Genomic DNA, 24,778 nt, shown 5'->3' with positions numbered 1-24,778 from the left:
CCGCAAGAATTTGTATATTACAAATAAATATCATATAAAATGTATACTTTTGTAAATACTTGGGTAAATCTCTCTAAGAATATTTGCCTAAATAATGACATACTATCATACAACCATCGTCGACCAGTAAATAATATTAATTAAAAAAAAAACCAAAAGACCTACAATTTATAAGTTCACAAACATAACATACAGAAGTTTCAATATAAGCCAACAAAACATATGCCATTAAATGTAGATACTAATATAAAGTCGAATACAGTACGTTTAAAACAAAATACTACTTTATATTCAAAGTCATCAAAATACTCCCGAAACAGTGAAAGTTTACCGCGTGTCGTGTATTCACTTCAGCTAAAACTCTTGTTATTAGCATGACCCTTCTTCGTTGGAGCGGACAGGTTGTGGAGGCGCAAATTTTCGCCTATTGTATTTACGGATACGGCAAATTAAATCCCCATTTGCACTGGAACACCTAAGGGGGGCTGTAATCCACACCGGACGCCGCCATTGTCATACGGACTACGCTTTACCGGGCTTAAGAGCTTCGCTACTACAGACATTTTCAAAATTAATAACCAATCAAATTCATAAATGATGCTTTCGATTCTTATAAAGTATTTTAATCGTGAAAAATATAGGAGAGACATCAGACTAGACATTGTTTGAACCTTGGCCTGCTCGTATCTAACAAGCGGATGAAATTTAAAAAAAAGTTAGTAACTTGTCTTGTTGAACGTTGATGGACTATTGTTTTAAGTATAAATTTCACAAAATATTTTCATATCAATGTATTCCAGCAAGTTATGTTAAAAATTGCAGCTACTGGGAATTTTATAAAGAACTTTTGTTTACGAGATTAATATTTTTAACATGAATTCTGATTTTAATCAATACGAAAGAAAATACAATGAGAAGCCATTGCCAAATAAAATATAAAACTGCTGTAAAGTATAACAAGTATAATATATTGTAGTTTACGCACACATACAACTTAATATGGAATAAGAATGATGTATGACATATAAAAAATAAAAAACAACTAAACGCTGTAATAAATTTATTTGTTGAAATCTAAAGCTTTAAAAAAAAATGTATCCATCCAAGCGAGTTAAGCAGGAGCGCACTCTGTTTGATTGGGCATTGTTTCCGCCAGCCTGTTGTTAATACTGTGCAGTGTATGTGAATTCAATTTGGTGACGCGCTGCCGGCGTGCTGCCCTATCGGTTAGTATTCATAGGACGTAGGTGGTACGTGCCCGCCACCAACGTGAAGGTATGTAGGATCAAACAAAAACACACGGACGCCTGAAATAGGCCGCGTTTCACCTAGCTTTTGTTTATATCCGTTGAAATTCCATAACCGTCCGGAGACTGTTTCAAAACATTCGAGAGATAAAAGAAAATAATATCAAAACAAAACAAATCCCTTCGGGTCTTCGGTACAGTGGAGCTGATAATAGAAGTTATTAAATATGCCGAAGTTAGCTCGGTAGGAACGAATGGAAAGTAATCTTACCGCTAGACATTTTTCAGAATGGTGGGAGTGGCAGGCAGTGACATACGATACGATCTTTGGTGAAAAATTGAAACTTAAGACTCATAATCCGTTCTAAGATTACTTCGAAAACTTCAACCTAACCAATATTAATATACTTTTAGGCAATTATAAAAATGTCTGTCACTTGAATGGTTTGGAGGAAAATATTATTCCCTTTCAACGTTTCTAATCAAACAAACGAAACTGACGAATAAAGAACTCTCTATATCCATCAGGGTAAATATATGAAATAGTAATTCCGACGGTACATAAAACGTATTCTAGTAGACTATGCGGTATTCGAAAGTTGTCAGAAACCGTACGACACAGCTAGGGGCGATATTAATCAAACGATATGCAATGCGGGCTGAGGTCGCACACACGCTCAACTTTAAGATTAGAATTTCTAAGCTACCTCGCAACAATAATTGAGTCTGACTACTCCAATTCGTACAACTTATACCTTAACTACACGCTCGTCTCCGTAATAGTATGGACTGAATCAAGTTGTATCTAATATAGGAAAATTAAATTCAAATTACATTAAAATGAAATAATAATATTAAAATTTTTAGTTTTTATACAATTTTGATTACAGTGTATTCAGAAATAATATACCTAGTTATATAATTGAATTATTTCTGAACCAAATGTAATATTTTTTTTTTATCTGGTTATAGCGCGGAAGTATGGATGTGACTAATAAATACTTTGGGAAAAAGCAATTCAAATAATATATTTTTGATCCTAAGCAGGCATAATGTCTATCCTAATAGAGACAGACCATTTCTAGTAATGCTGGTAAAAAAATCTAACATCAAACATCGCTATACATAGAAATACATTCAAAGGAAATAGGTCAAAAGTATTAGGAAGTGTTAGTGTGGGCGGCCGTGGCGTCTCAGAGGCGCAACAGGCATCCACCCCGGCGCGCAACAGGCTCTGACTTACTTGTTGAATCGACCGACCTACTAAAGTTTCAATGAAGACGACACGTGAAATTATCGTGCGAACATCAAACCGGCTTCGTGGAAATTATGATTGACGGAGTGGCGCCCGGAGTGGGACCGGTGTATCAGTCCATTATAATTAGCAGAAATGGTCTCATGACTGATACTAACCATGAAGGAGGTAAAATTAGAGCATCGAAACAGTTACAAATCGCTAGACCTACACCTGTCACTCAATAATCATTAACTAAATTAATTATTTATATAACACTACAAAAAAAATAATTTCATACAAATGTAATTAATTAATCCGGCGTTGGTGAGATTATATTCTTTTCATATTTTTTACAACCATGGTTGTTAATACTCACAATATTTTAAATTTAACCGGAACAGAATTACATCATTGAGACACCAAGATAAGATCGACCAATTGTAATTAAAATCATAGCTGCAATAGCTATATATATATATCCGAGTTTAAAAAATCTTCGCGTTAGTCTTAGAGGAATAAAATAATATAGGTAATAAATTTGTGATACGATATGAAAACTATGTTTATTTTCATTAAAGGGCGAAGTCAAAAAAATCTTGAATATTTCGAAGTCAACATCTCATAGAAGTATAATTTTTTGTCGTAACTTTATTTGACATCAATTGTCTATATGAATTATCATATTTACAACAATATCTAAGGAATTTAAAAGATTAAAAAATTAATTTAGATGAACATTCCTATTACAATTATTCCTATATTTACAAACTTCAAATATAACTTATTTTAAGTCGGAACGCTATATATCTATCTATACTGTGTATCATAATAATAAATAGGAGAAAAAGCGATACAAACGCGTCTCAAATAACTTGAAATTCCTACGGACAAATAATGTATTACGATTTTATTAATTAAAAATATATTTTTCATTACACAGAGCAGTTAAGAAAACATAAAATATAATTAATATCCTCTCGCTGGACGGGAGCTCAGACGTTGGTAATAATTTATCGAGATAAATATCAAAGCTATGTGAATGTCTACACCTTTTAATGAGCGAAAGGTTGTAACGAACGAACCAATATTACGAGATCGTTTCAATGTACGGTTATAGCATACAATGGCATTTACCGTGTGTGTGAACTAAGTCTCAGTCATAAGACGACTATGCTTTCTAAATACGTCTTCGTTAGAGTTTGCACTTCGCTTGCAATACCTCATATCAGCCGACTTCGCGGTAAGCTATATGTATGTATACATATGTTCTTTGCGAAGGATTCTTACTTAGGATTTACAATGCAATTGAAAACTATGATGAAGTAGCACTTACCGACTAATGCCAAAATAACTGTGAGCAGTGGCGCCGCTGGGAACGAGACGGTCACGTTAAATTCCAACATCTGCAGAAGATCCACTGCAACAAATCATAACACAGTTGAAATAAAGATCCAGAATTCCAATACTAATTAGTATTAGTAAAATTTTCCTTATACACATAAAAAAAAACATAATGAACCATTATATCTCTTCTTCTCTTCTCGTCTATCATATTTATAATTTTTTCTTAAATCTCATGAAATCTTATCACAATATTACGACGTCGCAGTTCATTTTAATCGTATAGCGTTATATAAAAATGCAACATAAATATACACGTATGTTATTTGAATGGAATGCTTTAAAAGCAGCGTTATATGATCAGGCTGTGCATCAAAGAGCCATAAGCCATTCTTAGGGCCCCCGTGAGTGCGCCCGCGACGCTAAAACACCTTAACGCGACCAAACGGCTTCTCTATGAATTTTTCATGCGGCACGAGTAATGGTGTCGCCGGAGACTGCGGATCATTCTTTACGAGTCGACAAGATACCTTTAAATATATACGATCCATTCACATCCGACGGGATCTTTTATTTTTGGCTTTTAATACAATTACACGTTAGCTGGACACATTAAGATTAATGTTCATCTGCGATATTCAGTATTTACCAACGGACGTATTTAACGGGAGGAAAATGATATTATAGATTTATCTTCTTTTCATTATATTAAAGTATATTGACTGTGGACTCGTTGATTTTTATTAACAATACTACGTCTGTTTGAAGAGACGTTTGAAAGTTTTTAAAACAGAGCTATACTTATTGCACATGGTTTCAGAAGCAATATCTTACAATAGAGCTCCTGCAGTCTTGATATTTATGAGACAAAAGAAAACCTATGAGTTATTCTTTATGACACTGTGCACAAAATTTCATACAAATCCGTTGTCCGTCTTTAAGAAACTCATTTACAAAATACAAACGAGAATATAGTTTTAATATCACTGATTAATGAAAGATAAATTACCATTGAGTTTTCTTTGTATTCAATACTATAATATTTTGTAAGCAAATATAGTTTTAAGTCATCAAGACATACAATCAATGCATTACTTGATTGCATATCCGGGTTAACTTTGTATTATTAGTCGATTGCATTTGTTTATACTTATATGATTAATAAATTAAACAAAATTATGAAAAGCCATTCAATTTTCTTTTATGTATCTTAAAGGATATAATATGTAATGTATATAAACTGTATGTATTGCAACTTACACGCTATTACGCTACGCTATATTTAATATTTTTCTGCAGATTATCTAATATATCCGGTGTATATTGTAAATTGTGACGTCATCGCTCATCATACATCACGTGAAATTAAATCCGCAATTTCTTTCCCCCATGCCAGTCGAGCATTCTCTAAAATTTACTGCCTCCCAGCCGCATTGCATTCGATTTTATATAATTTAGATTTTTTATAATAATTACTAAGTTTATATTATTTGTAATATATAGATATTATTAATTAATAAAATTATAGGTATTGCTTGAAACTAAAACGGATGACCGATATCTATGGTCGTAAAATTTTCACAATATATCTTTAACGACAAAAATATAGACGCAGTGCACCCTTTACTTAACTGAACTGCTTATTTACGATAGCTAGTTTAAAATTTATAATAATGATGTAACAATGTTATTAGTTCGCAACTTGTGGATGTTTAAAAGCTAAATCTTTAACAAAGAGATGCTTTATTCACAAGTGGATTTTTGTGATAAAGTGAACAAAATGGATCTCTCTTAAAAACAAATACAAAGGGCTGTCACTCTGTATGTATTTTACTTACCAACAACATATTTAAGGATAGTTATGTAACATGTAAAACTTAAAATAAAACAACAAATTTAAAAAAAAATGTTCCGTTAAATTAATCGGGATTAATATTAGTAAATGATTTTTTAAAGTCATCATTAAAAAGATTTATGATGTATGAAAATAAATTAACAAGAAATTCATTTAACAAGTCAAGTTCAAGATGAGAGTGATTATAGACAGCATCTTACGAGACGCACAAAGTCGATAGTTGTTAAGAATCTTAGAGATGAATTATTCCAAGGGTGGCAGCCCTGAACATCCTGAGAGGTGGCATCCCTAAGTGATACTTGACGCCGAGAACAATATAGCCCAGGTAATTGGCATTAAAGGCAGCTAGAACGATTGTTAGCAATGTGAAGTGGACTGTGAGATGGCGTTTGTTCCTAATTAGACAAAAATATGAGCAATAAATAACATTTTATGTGAACTATTAATTTTTTTTCCTATTAATAGAGTTTTTAATATTATACAAAAAATACATTTAATAAACTTGTTCTATTATATCGATTTTTGTTTTTTTTTTTATGTATGTACAGCTGTCATTGTAGCAGAATCTGCAAAACTTTATTATCATAATTCAATTATAAACTAAATGAATATATACATATATTTATATAGTTTAGTTAACACAGCTTCTTTACTGTATATGAAAGAAAACATTACATTACTATGTACAATATTTTAAACAACACAAATTCTTCCAGATCATAAAACATTTATATAAAAAAAAAATAAGCAAAGAAAACGTTAAATTTCCATCATTATAATTAGCATATTATCGGCCCCTCAATACTTTGTAAGATTACTCCCTTATTTGGAAGAGAAATAATTGATCAAATTACATCTATATTCTGTAATCGCCTCAAAGGAGCAGAAATCCTTAAATTTGATATTTGAAATATTTTCCCAGCGTTCAACATCAATATACTTTTGGTTTGTTCAAATCAATATATTATTTATATCGATAATTGCAATACAAATACATATTGATAGAAATTCGTCTTGAACTAGACTCGTAGTGAGCCTGAGTGGTATTTGTTATTTTAATTAAATTCAATGCAAATACAATACATGTTTTTCTTCAAGTGTTCTATTTTTTTTATAATGAAAATTACCGCTACACGCAAAAAATAAATACAGAATTCGTATCTCAGTATATTAAGTATCTGATAAATATATCATTTAACATATCTTAGCATTGATAGTGAAAGAAAAATATTTAAAATGAATGGATAAGACTATACTGTGGAACGTCTAACATTGAGACGAATCCCCTGCGTTCGTCTGTCTCAGTTTTTACACCAATCTCGTAAATTAAATAAACATTCTTTAACAAGTTTCCACGGCAATGAATATAAAAGAACTCGGTCTCAGCTTCAATATTAAAACTCATCTACTAACACTCGGAGATAAATAGAACGAAACATCTGTTTCAATGAAGATTAATGATTAATTTGAATCTAATAAAAAGATTGTTATAAAATCGATATTACACGTAAGTTTTACATATGAAGATTTGCTCAAATAAAGGATTACATGAAGTAAAACTTTCTAGTTACAGCAACTAGCAATAGGAATTATTAGGTAAACGTTTCTAACAAAACAAAATCATATTTTAAATTTATAAAAATCGCTGGGAAATTAAACATGTGAAACCTAACGGAGTCAAGGTTAAATATTTAAAAAAAAATAAAAAATAACAACGACTGAGGAGCCTACATATTATTATTAATATACAACAAATGTTTAATATTAAAATATTATAAATTAAATAGAAATCATGAATCATCCGACGTACACACGCAAATCAAATGTCTAAATTATACTGCAATTTTACAATTTGCTATAGAGCATCAAGTCGCTGCTGAATCCTGAATCGAATTTACATATTCACAGTACAGGAGCAATTTCAAAGGCATCGAGCAAGAGAAGCTATTGAAGCAAGCAGCAAATAAACTAGCTGCGGAAATTAGCGATCGAACCTTTAACGTATGCATGAACGTTTTAGTATAACCTTTGAAATAAGAAAAGTACCTTAATAACCTATTCATACATAGAACATAGCATAAAAATACTCAGCGATAACGAAAACCATGAAGTATTGAATTAAATCACACAATGACTGTGAGTATGAGATTTTTTAATGAAGATATTATTAAAATTTTATATAATCTAATTCAAAAATTTTACGAAACTTATCTCATTTCGTAATAAATACACCGTGATCTCAACAATTAGCCTAACTCTTACACAATCATTGAGTAAAGACTAATATGACAGCTTCCTACCTGTACATGGGACACCGCAGTTTTTCAATCCCCGTAATTAACAGACGGCAGCTCAATTTCGACGTGCTTCGTTATTAATATCACAATACATATATTATAGATGAATATTGTATACATTTTAACGTCAAAAAGTATTTCCCGTGTAAAGTTAATAGTTGGCTTAAAACGAATATATTTTTTTAATTATAAATCGTTTTGTATGGAGATCGTTCAGTAGGAAAATTGTATTAGTACAAATAATATATGTCACATAGCAATACGAAAGAGTCAAAGGTTGTATTATTTTATGACGTAAGATTATTATTTTATGACGTAAGATCTCTATTGTTAAATAATTCCAATTTTATTAATCTAAATATGTACAACGGTATTTATGGAAGTTTAAAGCAATTTTGAACTGATTCTAAATTACGATACATATCGAAACAAAGTCCCATCTATAGTGAACCCTGATTAAGTGCGGAACCTCAAGAACTGAAGTCATGCTCAAGAACCAACACTTTGTCACTGAATTACCTTTGTTAGTGCAACCTAAGGTAACCTTTATATCTGTGAATTCATTCTCCATAGTCTATCGTCATAGTTACCTCTATAACCGAGACTGTGTGTGAATTTTATATTCATTAATCATGGTATTTACTACTAACTAAAATAATTATGTTTGTTTTCTAGCTTAGTCTTATTCAAAATGAAACTAATATTTTCGGATGCACTAAAATATAATTTTTTTTTTCATCTCGTCTGCCCGTGATCACGGTTGTTGCAAAGTAACCGATACATCGGGAGTGTCTAGTTTAAAATAATAAAATACGCGTAGTACATCCCGAAAATATCGTTTTTATTTAAATGAATAGTCGCGAAAGTCTTACATATCATTAGGCGTATTCTACATGTTAAATACTTTCAAGTATGAGGTTTTCTTACGAAAATCCTTATCGATTTCTAAGGTTCCAATAAAAAAACTTTGTGAAGATGCCACCAGCGATATTACATACGTATATATGTTTTTGACATTAAAACAGTTTGGGATAGCTGTTGAATTAAAAATCACATAGAAAAGACTTTCATTCAGACGTATTAAAAGCTTCAGAATTATTATAAAACGTCTGTTAACCATCGAATATTTTAACCGTTTGCGTTATGTTTTTGAAACCCGTACCTAACAAAAATATTACCTGTTCGATGTAATTTGCACATTTTTTTATTACATTTAAATTTACTCAGAAAACACAATCTACGTGTTGCGGACATTGAGAGAGATTGTTGTTATTTTTTTTGTTTTATCCATTAGCAAAAATTAAAGCTAACGGATAATGCCGGGGCCTTGGAGGAACGGCGGCGTCCGCAGACATTATACTGGCATCAATCGAATAAAAAAAAATTCTATACATACTTACATATATTTATATAAGTTAATCACTAACTCATCTCAGAACTTAACATCTTGAGCAATTGAAAAATATCAAATCATAACAAGATATCAATAAATTTTATAATGAAATAATTTTATAAGTTTCCTAACAATCACAATAGAATATAAAATGCTAGACATATAAATTATATAAGTTCTTGTTTTTTTAATATCATACAACGCAGTAAGTCTACTCAGCTTCTTAAATAAAATATAACTCAAAAATCTTTATACGCTCAATTATCTCAACGGGAAAGAGGATCTTAATTTCTATATTTAATTATGCAAATGTACCAAATCCCTTACGTACATTTTATTAGTACGAAAGCTATACATAGAGATTTATATAGGCGTAATAAAAAAAAATAAAAAAAATAATGGCTAATTAAGGGAATATGTTTAATTGATAGCTGGTTATCAGCGTATACAATTAAAATGTACACGTCGGAGGCGGTTTGTTTGACATTGTGCGGTCCTTTTGTACGTGAGCGTCAATACAAATGATGTTTTATACGGTATATCGGCTAATTAATAAATGGGAATTAAAACAAGAAGGCGATCGATGTCGGCGCGGACGGTGGTGGGGCTGTTCTGTGCACATTTTAATATACACCCATACCAAACAAATACAATGAACATATTTGTTACTTTTATGTATATATTGGAAAAAAAAAATATGATATCGTTTAAAACTAGACGTACAGCGAGAGACAGATTCTGAATTGCAAGGATTAATCAAAGACTATTTCTTTATAAAATCTTTATATTAATTCGTATTTTATGTATCGAACGTAAAAAACTTCGACCTCTACAACATTTTACGTATAAAATAAAATGGAGATTTAAAAATATTGCCGTCAAAGAAATATTTAAAATAACTATATCTAGTATAGGACTTATCGCATATAATTTTAAGAGAACATACTCAAAGAATGCCATAGATGTAATCCTTTCCTTTGCAATACTATAACGCAGCTTACAATACCAACCTAATCCCCATACCTCGTGTGTACAGCGACCGATGCATATTCCTGGCTGTGGAACGTTGTCTTGTGTTTCGATATACACATACAACACCTTACTTCAAAAGGAATATTATTTCTAAGCATTGAGATAAATCTACAAAGAAAATTTAAAGCCTTTGAAAGTGATTATTTTTAGATTATTTAAAATATTTTCTACCACTTAGACCGAATATATTAAAAAAAATATATACTTAAACAGTAAATAGTCTCTTTATGAAGGTCTATTTAACTATTAAAGCAACTTTGGTCTTTATTTTTGTGAATAGTTATAGATATAAGTTCGAACTGTCGATGTATATAAAATAGTACACTTTACGATGGAGAGAATTGAAAATATTTATAAATATAAGTACATTAAACAGCCAAACAATAGGAAAAAACGCTTATACATATATCTGAAAATCCTTTATATAACCCGATAAAATATAATCCATTCCAAAATAAAAATATTCAAAATAAAAACGTAAGCAAAATTCGCAGAATATAAAAAAAAAATTACGGAGATATTTATTAAGAGAGAAAGAAAAATCTAAAATATTCGGCTTTTAAAATATTATCAGAGGCTAAAGGTATCTGATGTCCGCGAATAAGCGATAAGAAAAATCGCTAGACCCTCGACCGGTGTGTATTTTTCAATAGCACGTTACAAGGATCAGTCGTCATAGCTACCAGCTGGATCCATTCAACAGATCTAACCCTCGTCCCATATTGTGTTGTTGTATACTTTATTCTAAAAACTTAAAAGCCGCTTACAGATAGAAATCACCTTTGGATGTTTGCGAACGGAATTAACCTACAAACGGAGATTTGAGTATCTTCATTGTATTTCACGCGAGCAATTGAAACATGGATCGTGCTCACATCTCAACGGTTACATTCAACGGTATTATATCTGAGGTATAAAACTCTATATACATTTAGAATAACTTAAATAAATGTATTTCCTTTATTATTTTTAGAAAATATATGTTCTAATTGAGAAGTAATACTATCATGTGGGAAAATCAAACAAAGCTAATGCGTGAATCTCGGACGCGAGTAATGATCTTAACAGGATATATACACGATCGTATCCACACCGGTCACCAGCGGAGGGATATTTCATCAGGGCCGCACGGAGGCGAACGTAATTGAGGAAAAATAAAAATTATAAAAAAAATATGAAAACAATCATCCGATCGAATCTCTGAGCCAAGTGGCTAGAGAGGAAAAAATTATCTGTAGCCGGCTAATTGTCGGGGGATCAAAGAGGGAAAGACTGGTAAATCCAACCTGTAATATTTTATTTTTGTTGAGCCGCGGGCGGCATACGCAATTATTATTATTACAAAGAGCTTGCCGCTGAGCCGGCTCAAACTCCGGCTTTTTTCATAGAAATTGTTTCAACAATTCATAATTTTGCAGTTTCTTAGCATTAACTGGATGTTTTCAGCGAATAAACTCACAGTGCTGGAGTTTTAATTTTGTTTCTCTTCTAATTTCTAAGCTTATAGCCCTCTTTGTGTTTTCTTTACTGCGTTTTCCTCGTTATAGAATACGCTTACCGATGTTATTGAAGCTTAGAAGAGGAATTATATTTTCTCTATGAAAATGTTTCTTTTGTATAATGAAGAAGTTTTTGTATTGTATATAAAATCATAAACTCACCTATAAAAACGAAGATCTGATGATGGGCGTACCTCAGCAGCATGGATATAGAAACGGTCTGGAATAAAACACGAACATTCAACAAACATATACACTTTCCTTAACAACCGAATTTTTTATTGTTAAACTTATCTCACCTAACGATCAGCTGTTTCTTGTTAATCAAACTATATCCTGGATTAAATCTATATATAATATTCCTTTGGATTAATGTTAAGATAAGAACATAGCTGGCGAAGAGAGTATTAATAAAAAATTCATAACGATTAGTGTTTTGAATTAAAAGTTATGGTTGGTAGATAGCGAGTCTATTCCCAACTAACATAGCGGGAACTCTTAGTTAAATGGATTCAATCAGAAGTAAGCGTTCCGTTAATGAAATTCAATCGTCGGACGCGGGGAGCAAATGATGTGGCGAAAAGACGGATAGCCGGGTACCGCCACCTGACTGCGGACCACTCGAATTACTTTGTGGTCTCAGCGTCCGAGATTATAGCAAAGAAATTATAATACCATTAGATATATGATTTTTTTAATTATTACAATCTTCTTTAATAATAATATAAATAACATTTACGGAACACTTTCTTTATATCGTAACCTTTAAACTATATTATCGTTTATATGTAATCAATTGTGTATGTTAAAAAGTATGAATCCAGGTTTCGCTTGGATACAACTAAGCTATTTGCGTATGTATGAAATATTAATTCTTTGTAAAATTTAAAGCCAAAAAGGCTTTTATAAAATCATGTGAACCAATATAACGGTGAAAAAAAATATGTATTGAAAAGCGCGTCGAGGCGTATGTTTTCAGCCAGCGGGCGTGTAATGCGCTGGTCAATCCGTGGCCGTAGTTTTTCTATCCAAGGTTAATATTAAAAGCCATTGCCTTAATACACCCCCGCGATCAATCACCGGCTCCCGTATCGCAAGTTTCGGTGAAATACACAAGTGTGGTTTCATTTAGGGAACAGCTCGTACTGTTCACAATGAAATACAATCGGTACAATATTTTGTTTGTCAAAAATATGTGCGTATTGGAATCATCGACGTATCACAATCTAATACATATATATATATATATATATATATATATTAAAATGTTCTTGCATACACTATATATATATGTACTTCATGAGATAATTACTTATATGTGCATTGCATACCTATTAGTAGTTTAGCACGCGAGATTATAATCGTAATTTGATACATTTCTGTCGATAACAAAGAGAAATAAATTTTTGCGTACTTTGAATAAATATCACGATGTAAAACCAAACTCCAATTAGTCTTTAAGCAGATGAGAGTTGATTTTATTTTAATATTAACCCGGTTTATAATGAAAAATATTTTATTCAATCAATGGACATCGATATAAGATATGTTATAGATTTTTTTTGGTTATAGCAAAATTTTATTATCATTAAACTTCTATTCTCTAAAAATTAAGAGCTCTAGAATTAATCAAATTATCAAGAGACGGATCAAGGCATAAATGAGGGATGACCAGCAATAAATGATATGCAGACGAGATATATGATTTCCACAATTTACTTTGTGCTGTCCGTGGCGTCGTATAGGTAACGTGAGATATGTTTGGCAATACGCGCACCGTTTGACAATTGATTAATACAATTTCTCTGCGAACTGACACAGCAATACGAGATTAGACCGGCGACATTCATGACGAATATCCGTGCAAACAAAGGACGTATTGCATATAGACGGGTCGCTTCCGTGCCGCCGTACTTTTCATCAAACGTTACACGATGAATATGAGATGAACATTCATTATAAAACAGTTGCAAGCAAAGTGTGACGATATATTATATTATATTACATTATATCAAAACGTATAATTTTAATGATAAAAGCAACGAAAAACTCAGTCCGTTTCAAATGACAATAAACAGTTCAAAGTAATTCACTTAAACCGAACTCCAATACATCGCGTTGTGTTTAGTCGGACACGTGAGATGTGTTTTATAAAGGTTGTATTCTTTGCCGTAATAAAGTTTGAAAGGGCTGTAAAAATGCAATAACTGTAACTCCCGAGTCCTGATTTCAGCGCCGGAAGGCCGCACCTCCCCTTCAACTATTAATCGATACATTACACCGCATTATTATAACAGAATATATTTTATATCAAAAATATATTCAAAAAACGCAAGATATTGTGTAAGGAAAATAACATTTTCTTATGTAAAATAAAATTATGTTCCCTTATAAATTATGATTCGCTTGTTTCTAATTTTGTAAAGAAAATTGTTTTTTAATTTGACATATATATTTTAAGATCGTGGTTAGAGATATATCAAAAAAATATTTTACGATAGAATCCAGTCGATCAAACACCAAACGCTATATATATATATATATATATATATATATATATATATATATTGACAGTTTTGTTAACTTGTGAATGTATCACGCTGAGAGACATAAAACAAAACCGTTCTAGTTTAGAACTAGCCCTTCCTAATCTGATTGATATATTGAATTTTTTCAGAGGACGTATCTTTTTACGGTTAGCCTTTTAACAGTGTCTACTGTTGTATCATTTCTAACCATTCTCAGAACGTTCTTCGAAGGTAGCGCTAGTAGGTTCGTTTCAAAGGTTAGGCAGAGAGAGCTTGGACGGTGGAGGTGAGCGTTTAACGCGCGTTAGATAGGGGCCCCTTAAACCTGGGTCGCAAGTCCCAGGCATTGTTGAAGCTGCTCTCCTGCAACGCGATGGACCCGCACGATGAATCCATGGAATGCTAAGAGGATTTGGCCTTACTATAAACTATCGTAAGTTACTTATCAGTATTTTTAAGTTTTATAATACTCTCTGAAGCAATCTTCAACAATATTATAGAGATGTTTATTTCACGTTTCAAATAAAGATTTAAGTGCGCTAACTAGTTGGCTAATTATTTGTTGATGTTCTTTTATGAAGCTCGTTATTTTATTAAATTAAATCGATTAAATTCTTAACTAAATTCTTTAAATTAAAGTCCTGTTTTTTATTACGAGATATGTCAGTGATGCGAAAATCGTAAGAGAACACTATAAAGAAAGATTTCTTTCTAAAAAAATTATAATTATAATAAAAAAAAAAAATTACCGATTTCGTAAAATTTAAAAATATTTATTTATACATATTTTGAAATTAAGTTTGAACACTTTTTTTTATATTAACAGTCAATGTGTAACTAGTTTTTAGGTACACTGCCGGTCAAAAGTTTGAGACCACTAATAAAGAACTTTTGTTATTAGTAAATATTTTCAAAACATTGGTGATAAAAAGTAATCTGCACACCTGCATATTCTATTGTTTATAAAGATCACCTAAAAGCTTATTCTTTTGTATTTAAGATAAGAAAAAGGCAATAAACAACCATTGTTTCCAAACCTCAATGTGAGCCCAGGAAGAGTCCGATGATAATTGCCTGTCAAAAAAATTATTACCTCGTTGCAGCAACTGACAATTATTTTATTTTACTTTAACTTACAATGCGATTGTTTTAAATTCTTAAAATATTTTAGAATTTTTATTTTAACCCCATATTTTCATGGTTATCTACGAATATCTGCAGGTAATCTGATTTCGTTGTTCCTACAGTGAAGACGTCTCTAAAATGGGTAAAGTTCGCGAAATTAGTATTGAAACGCGAGCTGCCATCGTTGTTCTCCATAAAGAAGGCAAATCTGAACGTGAGATTGCATCTCAACTCAAGTTATCGAAGACTTGTGTTCATCGCAGTATTGTGCGGTACAAAGAAACTGGCAGTAATCAAGATCGTCCGCGCTCCGGAAGACCAAGAGCTACTACTTCTAGTGAAGACAAGTTTATTGTGGTAACCAGCAAGCGAAATAGACGCCTAACGGCCCCACAAATTCGTGTTGAAGTCAACAGGTCTCGGGAAAAACCTGTGTCAGTATCTACAGTGAAAAGACGGTTGCGAGACGCCAACTTGTTTGGTCGCGTTGCTGTTCGAAAACCTCTTCTAAAACCGCAGAATAAGAAAAAACGGATGCAATGGGCCCTAGCCCATCGAGACTGGACCGAAGAAGATTTCAAAAAAGTACTTTGGAGTGACGAATCTAAATTTGAAATATTCGGTTCAAAAAGAAGAATTTTCGTTCGACGTTCTGCCGAAGAAAAGATGATGCCACAGTGTGTAGTCCCGACTGTCAAGCATGGTGGCGGATCTGTTATGATCTGGGGTTGCTTCTCAGGCTATGGAACTGGAAATCTGGTGCAAATTAAAGGAATTATGAAAAAGGAGCAGTATAAAGAAATTTTGGAGAAAAATGCTATTCCCTCCGGGCTTAGGTTAATCGGCAAAGGATTTATTTTTCAACAAGACAATGATCCTAAGCATAGTTCAAAATTATGTAGGGGCTATTTAGACAATAAACAATCAGAAAAGGTGTTGAAAAATATGACATGGCCACCCCAAAGCCCCGATCTTAACCCTATAGAGCTTTTGTGGGAAGAGCTGGACCGAAACGTCCGGGAACAATGTCCTTCTTCACAGCAGGCCATGTGGAAAGCATTAGAAGAAAGCTGGAGTAATATCTCGCAAGAAACCATAATTAAATTAATTGCTCGCATGCCAAGGTTGGTTAAACAGGTCATTAAATGTAAAGGAGGCTATTTTGATGAAAAATGTGTATAAAAACACTTGTGTATTTTTTCAAACATAGTATTTTTCAAGACTTCATGTAATATAATTTTAATTTTGAATCTTGTGAGCAACATGAAAATAAAAACTATTTTTCAAAAAGTATTAAAAATATTGACTTTTATTTCTTTTTCTCCACTTTTTTATAGTGGTCTCAAACTTTTGACCGGTAGTGTACGTATTAGTAACAAAGTGACGTAGCAGTAATACATTTAATGTCTTCATGTTATAATCACGTGTAGTCGTATATCGAGGACCTGTTCCATAAACAAAAGAAAAGCGCTCATTGTATACTATAGACCTCAAGAAATAAACCCACTAAGGTTACTATCCTTATTTTTATGTTCTTTTCTTTCACGTTAAAATACAAATAAATATATCATAACATATCTATATATATTTATATATAATATTATATATGTATATATAAGGTATATCTGATAAATAACTTAGTCAGCATTATGTATAAAAATCAGTCAATTTTTTATAAGCACATACCTAAAACTTTGTCTACCCTCACATACAACCAAAATTACAAAAAAATTTTGAAACCTGACTCATAAAGACGATTGTTATATTTTTGACGTCCGCGTCTTTCGCTCTCAAACAGATTTCGATGCTGTTTTTTTTTATTGTATTTTTTGTATTTTGTAATACTACGTTTTGTAATACTAAATACTAATAATTTTGTAATACTACGTTTTGTTTTGTAATAATACGTTTGGTACTCAGTGTAAGTACTACTAAATAAAACAGGACCTGAACGTTCGAAATAAAAGAATGTTTCACTAAATTCACACAAATACCACAAATTTATGTTTTTGAGTAAATACTCCAAATATATTCGTTGCGCGTAATAACGCTATCTGTTGTTGAGAGGAAAAGTAATATGTGTCGGCATAAATGCTGGAACTTGTGTCGCCATAAAGTTTGTACTATCCGCCGCTAGATGGCGCTCTGTAATTTTGATTTCCACAACGCCATCTCCCGAAATAATTTGAACCTTAATAAGTCAAATTTGGAAACCAAATTCCTCCGACAACATCAAAATATCCAAATTTTAAATTTTATTCATCAACTTTCATAAGCTCTTATAAAATCTTCCATGATGTGTGTACACTGACAGCTACTTTCACTTAATAAGCGGGTCATTGGGTTACAAGCTCTAAATGTCAAGATTAATATCAACTCTCTAAATTCAACACTTATTTTAAATATTTTAGCTTTTGAATCGCTAGTTTTACTACACATGATAATAAGAGTATTATAAGTTTTAAGAATCTGTATTTGAATATGGAATGTTTATGGAATCTATATTTGAATATGTCAAATAGACATATAATTTAAAAAATCTTAGTAACTTTATCATCAAATTAAAATTTTCACCACTACATAACAAAAACTACTAAATAGAATAGAAACTGAAACTAATAATTCCCTCACTAATAATCCTGTCATTTCTTAAACCAAAAATATCTGTGTTATAATTTATCTATAACGAATGGTACAACACTACTTCAGTGTCCATAATGAGTGGTTTAGACTTTAATACTATTTCGTGTTTTATTAGAATAAGTAATACTTACAAATACTAGCATAATGAAGAAGGCGGCTATGTAAGAACTGCGAGCTGTCAGCATCGACACAAAACGATAGTGTTCACCCGTTATAACATTCCTATAACAAAGATATATTATAAATTGATATTTCATTATCTAGCTTTGGATAATAATTTGAATTTTTATAAGAATAAAATTTCCCAAAAAAAATATTAAAACATACATTATATAAATATGTTATATAACATAACATACATTATATAAAATACAAACTAGTTTATAATCTGTGCTTACTGCTTATGTATATACAGCAGGATTTTATTTGGTAACAAAGGGAAAGTATTAAATATAGTATTTTAATTATTCAATTTTTTTTTATTCCATTCTAAATTCTACTAGAACCATGTCAATTATTATAAGGCCACATATAAATTAAACATTCTTTACAGTTCATCTAAATGAACACACACAATACATTTGAAATACACATAATAAAGTTACTCACATACTTTAATAGAACTCGTAACATACAATATAAAAAATGTACTTATATTATTCTCATAATATATTAGACAATTTTTTATCTGTATTATACATTTTTCATTTATCACATTGCATAGCATGTTTGCATATATATATGTGTGTATAAACTAATATAATTTTTATTTACCTCAAATACCCTTTATTATTCTCCTGTTCAGCTAAACTCTTAATGGATGCCATCAACAGGTCGTCATAGCCAAGGAATTCGTCCAGAACAAAACGTGAGAAGGCATCACCAAAACACGCATCCTTCTGAGGATCCAGTGTGACAATTTTAACGGGTATCTTAAAACGTAGTCTAGCGTTTGGTGACAACCGAAGGAAACCATATTCCAGAGAATATTCTAGAATATAATCCTCGTCTGAAAAAAAAATTATATGTAAGTATAATCTGTATCAAAATTAAAATACAGATAACAATTGTACATTTAAAGAAAGAGGCAGATAATTGATTAAAAATATTAAAAAAAAAAAATATTTGTGTAATTTAATGTGAGTGGGATCATTCTTCAAAAATCTGTAATAGTATGGTTTTTATAAAATAAAAAAAAGCACAAATGATAATTATACCAGAAAACTACATAAACATTTAACATATCATACCTTTAGATGTTTCGTTGGACGCTGCCTCCTCGAGCGTGTCCTTAAATCATAACATTTTAATATATGTAAAGAAAAATTATTATTCATTTGGCTATTATTATTTTTTGTACAGAATCTAGTAAAAAACATACGATTCTAGTAGAAACTTTAAATCTTGAAACAATAGTAAAGCAATCTTTCATTTAAAACAATTATATTATCTGTGTAATTTAAAATCAAACATTACTCACTGATTATAACAATGGTTAGTAAGCTTTAGAACAACCTTAATAAGAATTGAATAGTGTGTAGATTATTAATAAATTCCTATTCTTCACATTAGCTAATACATCAAAATCTTTTTTCTCTACTGTTGTACACATTTCTGTGTACATCAGTCATTTTAATGGTACACTTGACACAAACAGGAAAACATTAAGCATTAAATATATTTTATGTATTATTTTTCAGCATTTAACAAATTTCATAGAAGTCTATTTGAGTTTTCAAATTAATTTGACTGTTATAAATCATAATGACAGTGTGAAACTGTAATTTATTAATAATGAATATCACAGTACTCAAGATTATAATTCGTCCGTCATACAAAAACATTGTCATTGGCAGAATATTCCATGATTCCAGTGCGAATGAAGCCATAGCATTAAAAAAATAATAATAATTGTGAATATATATATAAAAATAATATACTTACATCATTCACTTTGGTATCCTTGTCCAAATCTTCAACAAGACCCATAATCCCTTCCCATATGGTTGAAGATGGCTCAACGTCTTCTCCAGGTGTGATCGTTTGGTTCAGATCAACCTGGTCACTGGCCACCATTTCAGGTTTACTGTTCACATAGAAACCAGTTTCGATGACCTGTTCTGGCTCTTCACTGTCGTTGTGGATTCTCGTTATATTCCCATAGTCAGTACCATCTCTCAGATACTCATCGCCCTCGATATCTTCATTAGTTGAAGATTCTATATTTACAAACCTGAAAACAAGATGATTCTTGATTTATATTATGCAAGCACTAAGAATTGTATGCATTCGGATATTCGCAATAAATAAAATTTGTGAGATATGTTTGTGGTAATATTTTTAACATATTAATACAGAAAATGGCGTAACACATTGAAATAGGAAAATATTATTAAATTTTATGACACAGTATAAGTCTTTTACTGATTATATAAAATGTTTAGGTATATCTAAAATCGAGACATATTTTGTTGATGCAACAAGTTTTTTATTCCGATGTTATTTTTGCTGTAATTATTTACTAAATTCGTTATAAAACATCTTCGTCCCATAAAAACCTGCTTAGTTGAGACAAAAACTTTTATTGATACATTATATAACTTTTAATTATTGTTTTAATGTTTAATATTCCTCAAATATAATTGTTGTAAAAATTTATTAATAATGAATAAGCTCTGAGACTGCATCGATGTGTAATGAAAAAAGTAAGACTTATAATTCCAAGATGACACATGATCTTTTTAATCTCACGTTATTTATAACTATAAGAAAGAAACCTTATAGACTTATAAACAAACATATTGGGCAAATTATTGGATTAGTATATTGTCTATGGTTTCTAAGTTAAATTGGAATTATATGAAATACATAATATTAGTTACAAATAAGTTACTATATAATGACAATAAAAATAATACTAGCAGATTATTCAAGTAGCATATATATGTAAAATACATTGGACATATATACAAAATAACAGCGTTATATTTGTACTATAGAAGCCTATGAGTTCAGTTTATTACCGAGTTTGAGCTCATGTCTACACATGTATATATTGCCAACATGACGATATGCAGACTCTCGAGATACATAAATCAAAATGTGTTTCTAGTATAAAGGTCATTTATTGTTTATACTTTTGTTATTCTATTAAAAATAATAGATACTAATATAATCTACCCAACACACCTCGCCAAGTGGTTAAAGGTTATAAACAAGTAAAATTTCCGCTGCATATATTACTAAAATACTTTTATCGATCCATAAAATTTAATTGTTTATTTGAAATTAAATTTAAAGTTGCTCTCTTAAATAAAAAGCAGGTTTGATATGAATACCGAAATTAAGACAACACTCTTACTTACCTAAACAGATAAACAGATATACTAATTTAAATAATATTGAAAGACACTTGAAAAGCATTTGTAATAGTGATTGTCACTTACCCTTCGGTCGCCAACATTCCGAGCATAGAATTCATATCATCTTTACTATTTTTAAGCTTCCTCTCTTTGGCATAACTCTGTTCTACCGTGTAGTCTTGAGCTGGATTTCTAAGTATCTCCACTCGTAAAATACCATCTCTAGGCCAGGAATCTTTTACATGATTGAGACATGTGGTCGGTGTTCTTGAGAATGCTATATGTATGTAGGCAAGCACAAAAAATGCCATAAGAGCTTTTAAAAGCACAAGGAACTCAAAGAATCTTCTCACTGGCCGTGGGAATGTACGAGCATATGCAACAGCAAATTTGAAAAATAGTGCGTGGAATAATCGTTCTCTAACATTGAACAGTGGATTTTGATTATTATTTCTATTTCTATTCATCCCTTGGTTTATTATTGGACCACCGGGTAACAAATTGTTCTCTGGGTTGACACCAGGTGGTAAATTGTTCATAGCATTAACACCTCCTGCATTACTCATTGCTCCTCTATTATGTTGCACAATAAAGGGGTTATTTAATCTCTTCGTAGACCGCTCTATTCTTTATTAGTGTATCCGCATTTTACACATGAATTCTAAAACAGATGATGTTCTGGCTTTTAAATACCATAAACAATAATTACAAATTTATCTTAATGTTAAATCTAGACATTAACAAAAGTTGGAAAAGGTATTGCAAAAACACCTAGATTTTTAATAGAATCGTAGTTAATGTAAATCGATCACAGTTCGACATTGACCTCACAATCGGTTCTTTGAAAAAGCAATATTAATTATATTTTTCAAATGCGAGTACTCGTTTTTGATATCGATTCCACCAACTCATTAGAAATTTAGGAGTCCAGATAGAAGTATGCAATCACAAATTATAGCCAACTTTGGTAAAAGTAATCAACAAGCTAATACCAAAACGTCAAATATACTTTCACAATAAAATTATATAATAACCTTGATACACCACATTAATATAATTCGTTGATATTAACATACAATCGATACTGATTTACTATTTCATAATATAATTAAAATAAATAAATCAAGTCACTATGTATTTATTCTGTGAATAAAATGAAGTGCAATATAAAATCCCACAAACGTCAATCGACGTGTGTCTATATTCATTGTTGTCATGTTGTCAAAGACACGTTTTAAAACTATCCATGATAAATATATTTTTGCTAAGGAATAAATCGTTTTATTATTTTAAGGCTACTGGTAAATAAAATATGATATCAAATATATATTTTTATTTTTAACCTATTGTAGTTGATATCATAGTGTACATTTTTAACCACCTCTTTCATGACAGTATCGCTAGAGGTCTCTTTTGTAAAAATCCTCTCTTACTCATATTAACTCTTTTTATATTATTTTCTTTTTCCAATATTATATTATTCATCCATATTAAATTATACAAAAACTAAAGAGATATTAAATTTTAGAGATGGGATAATTTAAATTTAATACCAAATTTTTGATAAAAAGATTTAGCAGAAAACACAACCCCCCGATTTATTTAAAGAATTAATTCTGTTCTGTATATAGTGTTCAAAATATCCAGAACAGAGCGAAAGGTCATTGATCTTTCTTATGTCTTCGCATGTTGAATGAGTTTTCTTTCACTATTCGACATATTTTTCTCCAAAAATGTGGAGTTGAGGAATGAAGATTTAAATTTATTTATTTAAAAAAAACGCACATTTAAAGACCACATTTTGGGTACAATTAAGTAGTTATATTTAAAATTATTTTTGTTACTAAGGTTTATTTAAAAACAACTGGTTTGAGTTAAAATTAACCAACATTTATTTATTAATTTATAATGTTAGAGTTAAAATCTATTTACTCTTAAGGATAGGTCATTGTCTGGCCGTCCAAAAATTTCTAATATAGTAAAAAGATATTGTAAATCTTTATACATGTCTGAGAATTTAAAGAAATCCGATAACAAGTGTGATGTTTTACTATTAAATAGAAATTGAATTAGTAACGTTTACTCTTGGGTGTCCCTATTCTCTTAAAGAATTTTGTTAGAAATGATTAGATAATATTATCGTATTTATTATTTATAGGTAATATTAGTGTACTTCTAAATACAAAAACGTAAAGATGTGAGATGCCCTAGGCTTAGCAGCATATTTAAAAAAAACGAATCTTTGGTATTCAAGTATTTCAATACCATAGACTAAAATGTATGAACATTATTATAATTTGATAATTGCGGTCGTAGTAATGAGTGTCAGTGGTAGAACCGCAAAATGTAAGCTATTTCATAGAACTGATAAATAGTATATATTATTAATTAAAATAAGTTGAAACAGGTGTAGCAAAGGAGTTTAAATTCCCCGTTCATTAATTATTTGGGACAGTTCTTGATTGACTGTGTATCATACGTTCCATCTCAGTTACTACAAGTAGGTTGAGAAACATAAAGATATTTTTTATTAAGGATTAGATTTATTCGTTTCTAGGCATACTCTTGTCGTATTATTTATTTGGTACCAAATCCTTTGATCAACTTTATTACAATTAAGAAATCTTTTAAACTCTAGTCATATCGTTACATAATTCATCTGAACATCAGTGGTGTCACTATTTTTTTATAAAATAACGTTATCGTGTGCTTCGCGATTGTAAATCACCTTAATAATAAAGTAGCCACGATTTTCTGGATCATTTGTATTACAAAGCCCTGTGCTTTTGAAAGGGCTAAGTCATTTTGAAAAGACCGTCGCATGTGCTCGTTGGACAAAGACGCATGGACAATTAACAGGGCCAAAGAAAAGTAAGACTGATTGACATCTTAATTGTGATACGTTCACAAAAGTTCTGTTTTTTTTATATCATCCTTTCAAACGTCACTCTACGTGATATAACGAAGAAATGTTTTGTAATCCTCGCTTGAGTTTACCTGCTTTTAGCCTTGCGTCAATAGTTAATAAGTTTATTAACTAAATGATACATACCAATTTTTTTTTTAATATAGTTTTGTCATATTATAAGTCTGCCAGTTCGAAATAATTTCAATCAAATAAAACAAACACAAAAGTAACAACATAGATGTAAAATATGGCTTGGCGTATAAAAAGTGTAAAGTAATATATGGACCTGCTATCATAATATACGTATATAT

General features: G+C 30.8%; 1 protein-coding gene across 1 annotated transcript in view; it reads right to left on the bottom strand.

The window, feature by feature from the left end:
* Positions 1–22,752, bottom strand: part of LOC116771683 (membralin) — a 69,262-nt gene extending 46,510 nt beyond the window's left edge. Inside the window, exons 1-8 of the mRNA XM_032663589.2 lie at positions 22,594–22,752; positions 21,644–22,220; positions 20,142–20,430; positions 19,448–19,487; positions 18,972–19,206; positions 18,329–18,419; positions 12,064–12,121; positions 3,818–3,901 (exon numbers count right to left, since the gene is read on the bottom strand). Coding sequence (XP_032519480.2) covers positions 3,818–3,901; positions 12,064–12,121; positions 18,329–18,419; positions 18,972–19,206; positions 19,448–19,487; positions 20,142–20,430; positions 21,644–22,125 — 1,279 coding nt within the window. The 5' untranslated portion in view covers positions 22,126–22,220; positions 22,594–22,752. The remainder of the gene's footprint in view (positions 1–3,817; positions 3,902–12,063; positions 12,122–18,328; positions 18,420–18,971; positions 19,207–19,447; positions 19,488–20,141; positions 20,431–21,643; positions 22,221–22,593) is intronic.
* Between the last annotated feature and the right edge of the window lie 2,026 nt (positions 22,753–24,778).

Source organism: Danaus plexippus (assembly GCF_018135715.1).
Source record: "Danaus plexippus chromosome 16 unlocalized genomic scaffold, MEX_DaPlex mxdp_23, whole genome shotgun sequence".
Classification (NCBI taxonomy): Eukaryota; Metazoa; Arthropoda; class Insecta; order Lepidoptera; family Nymphalidae; genus Danaus; species Danaus plexippus.
This window is presented reverse-complemented; position numbering and strand designations above follow the sequence as displayed.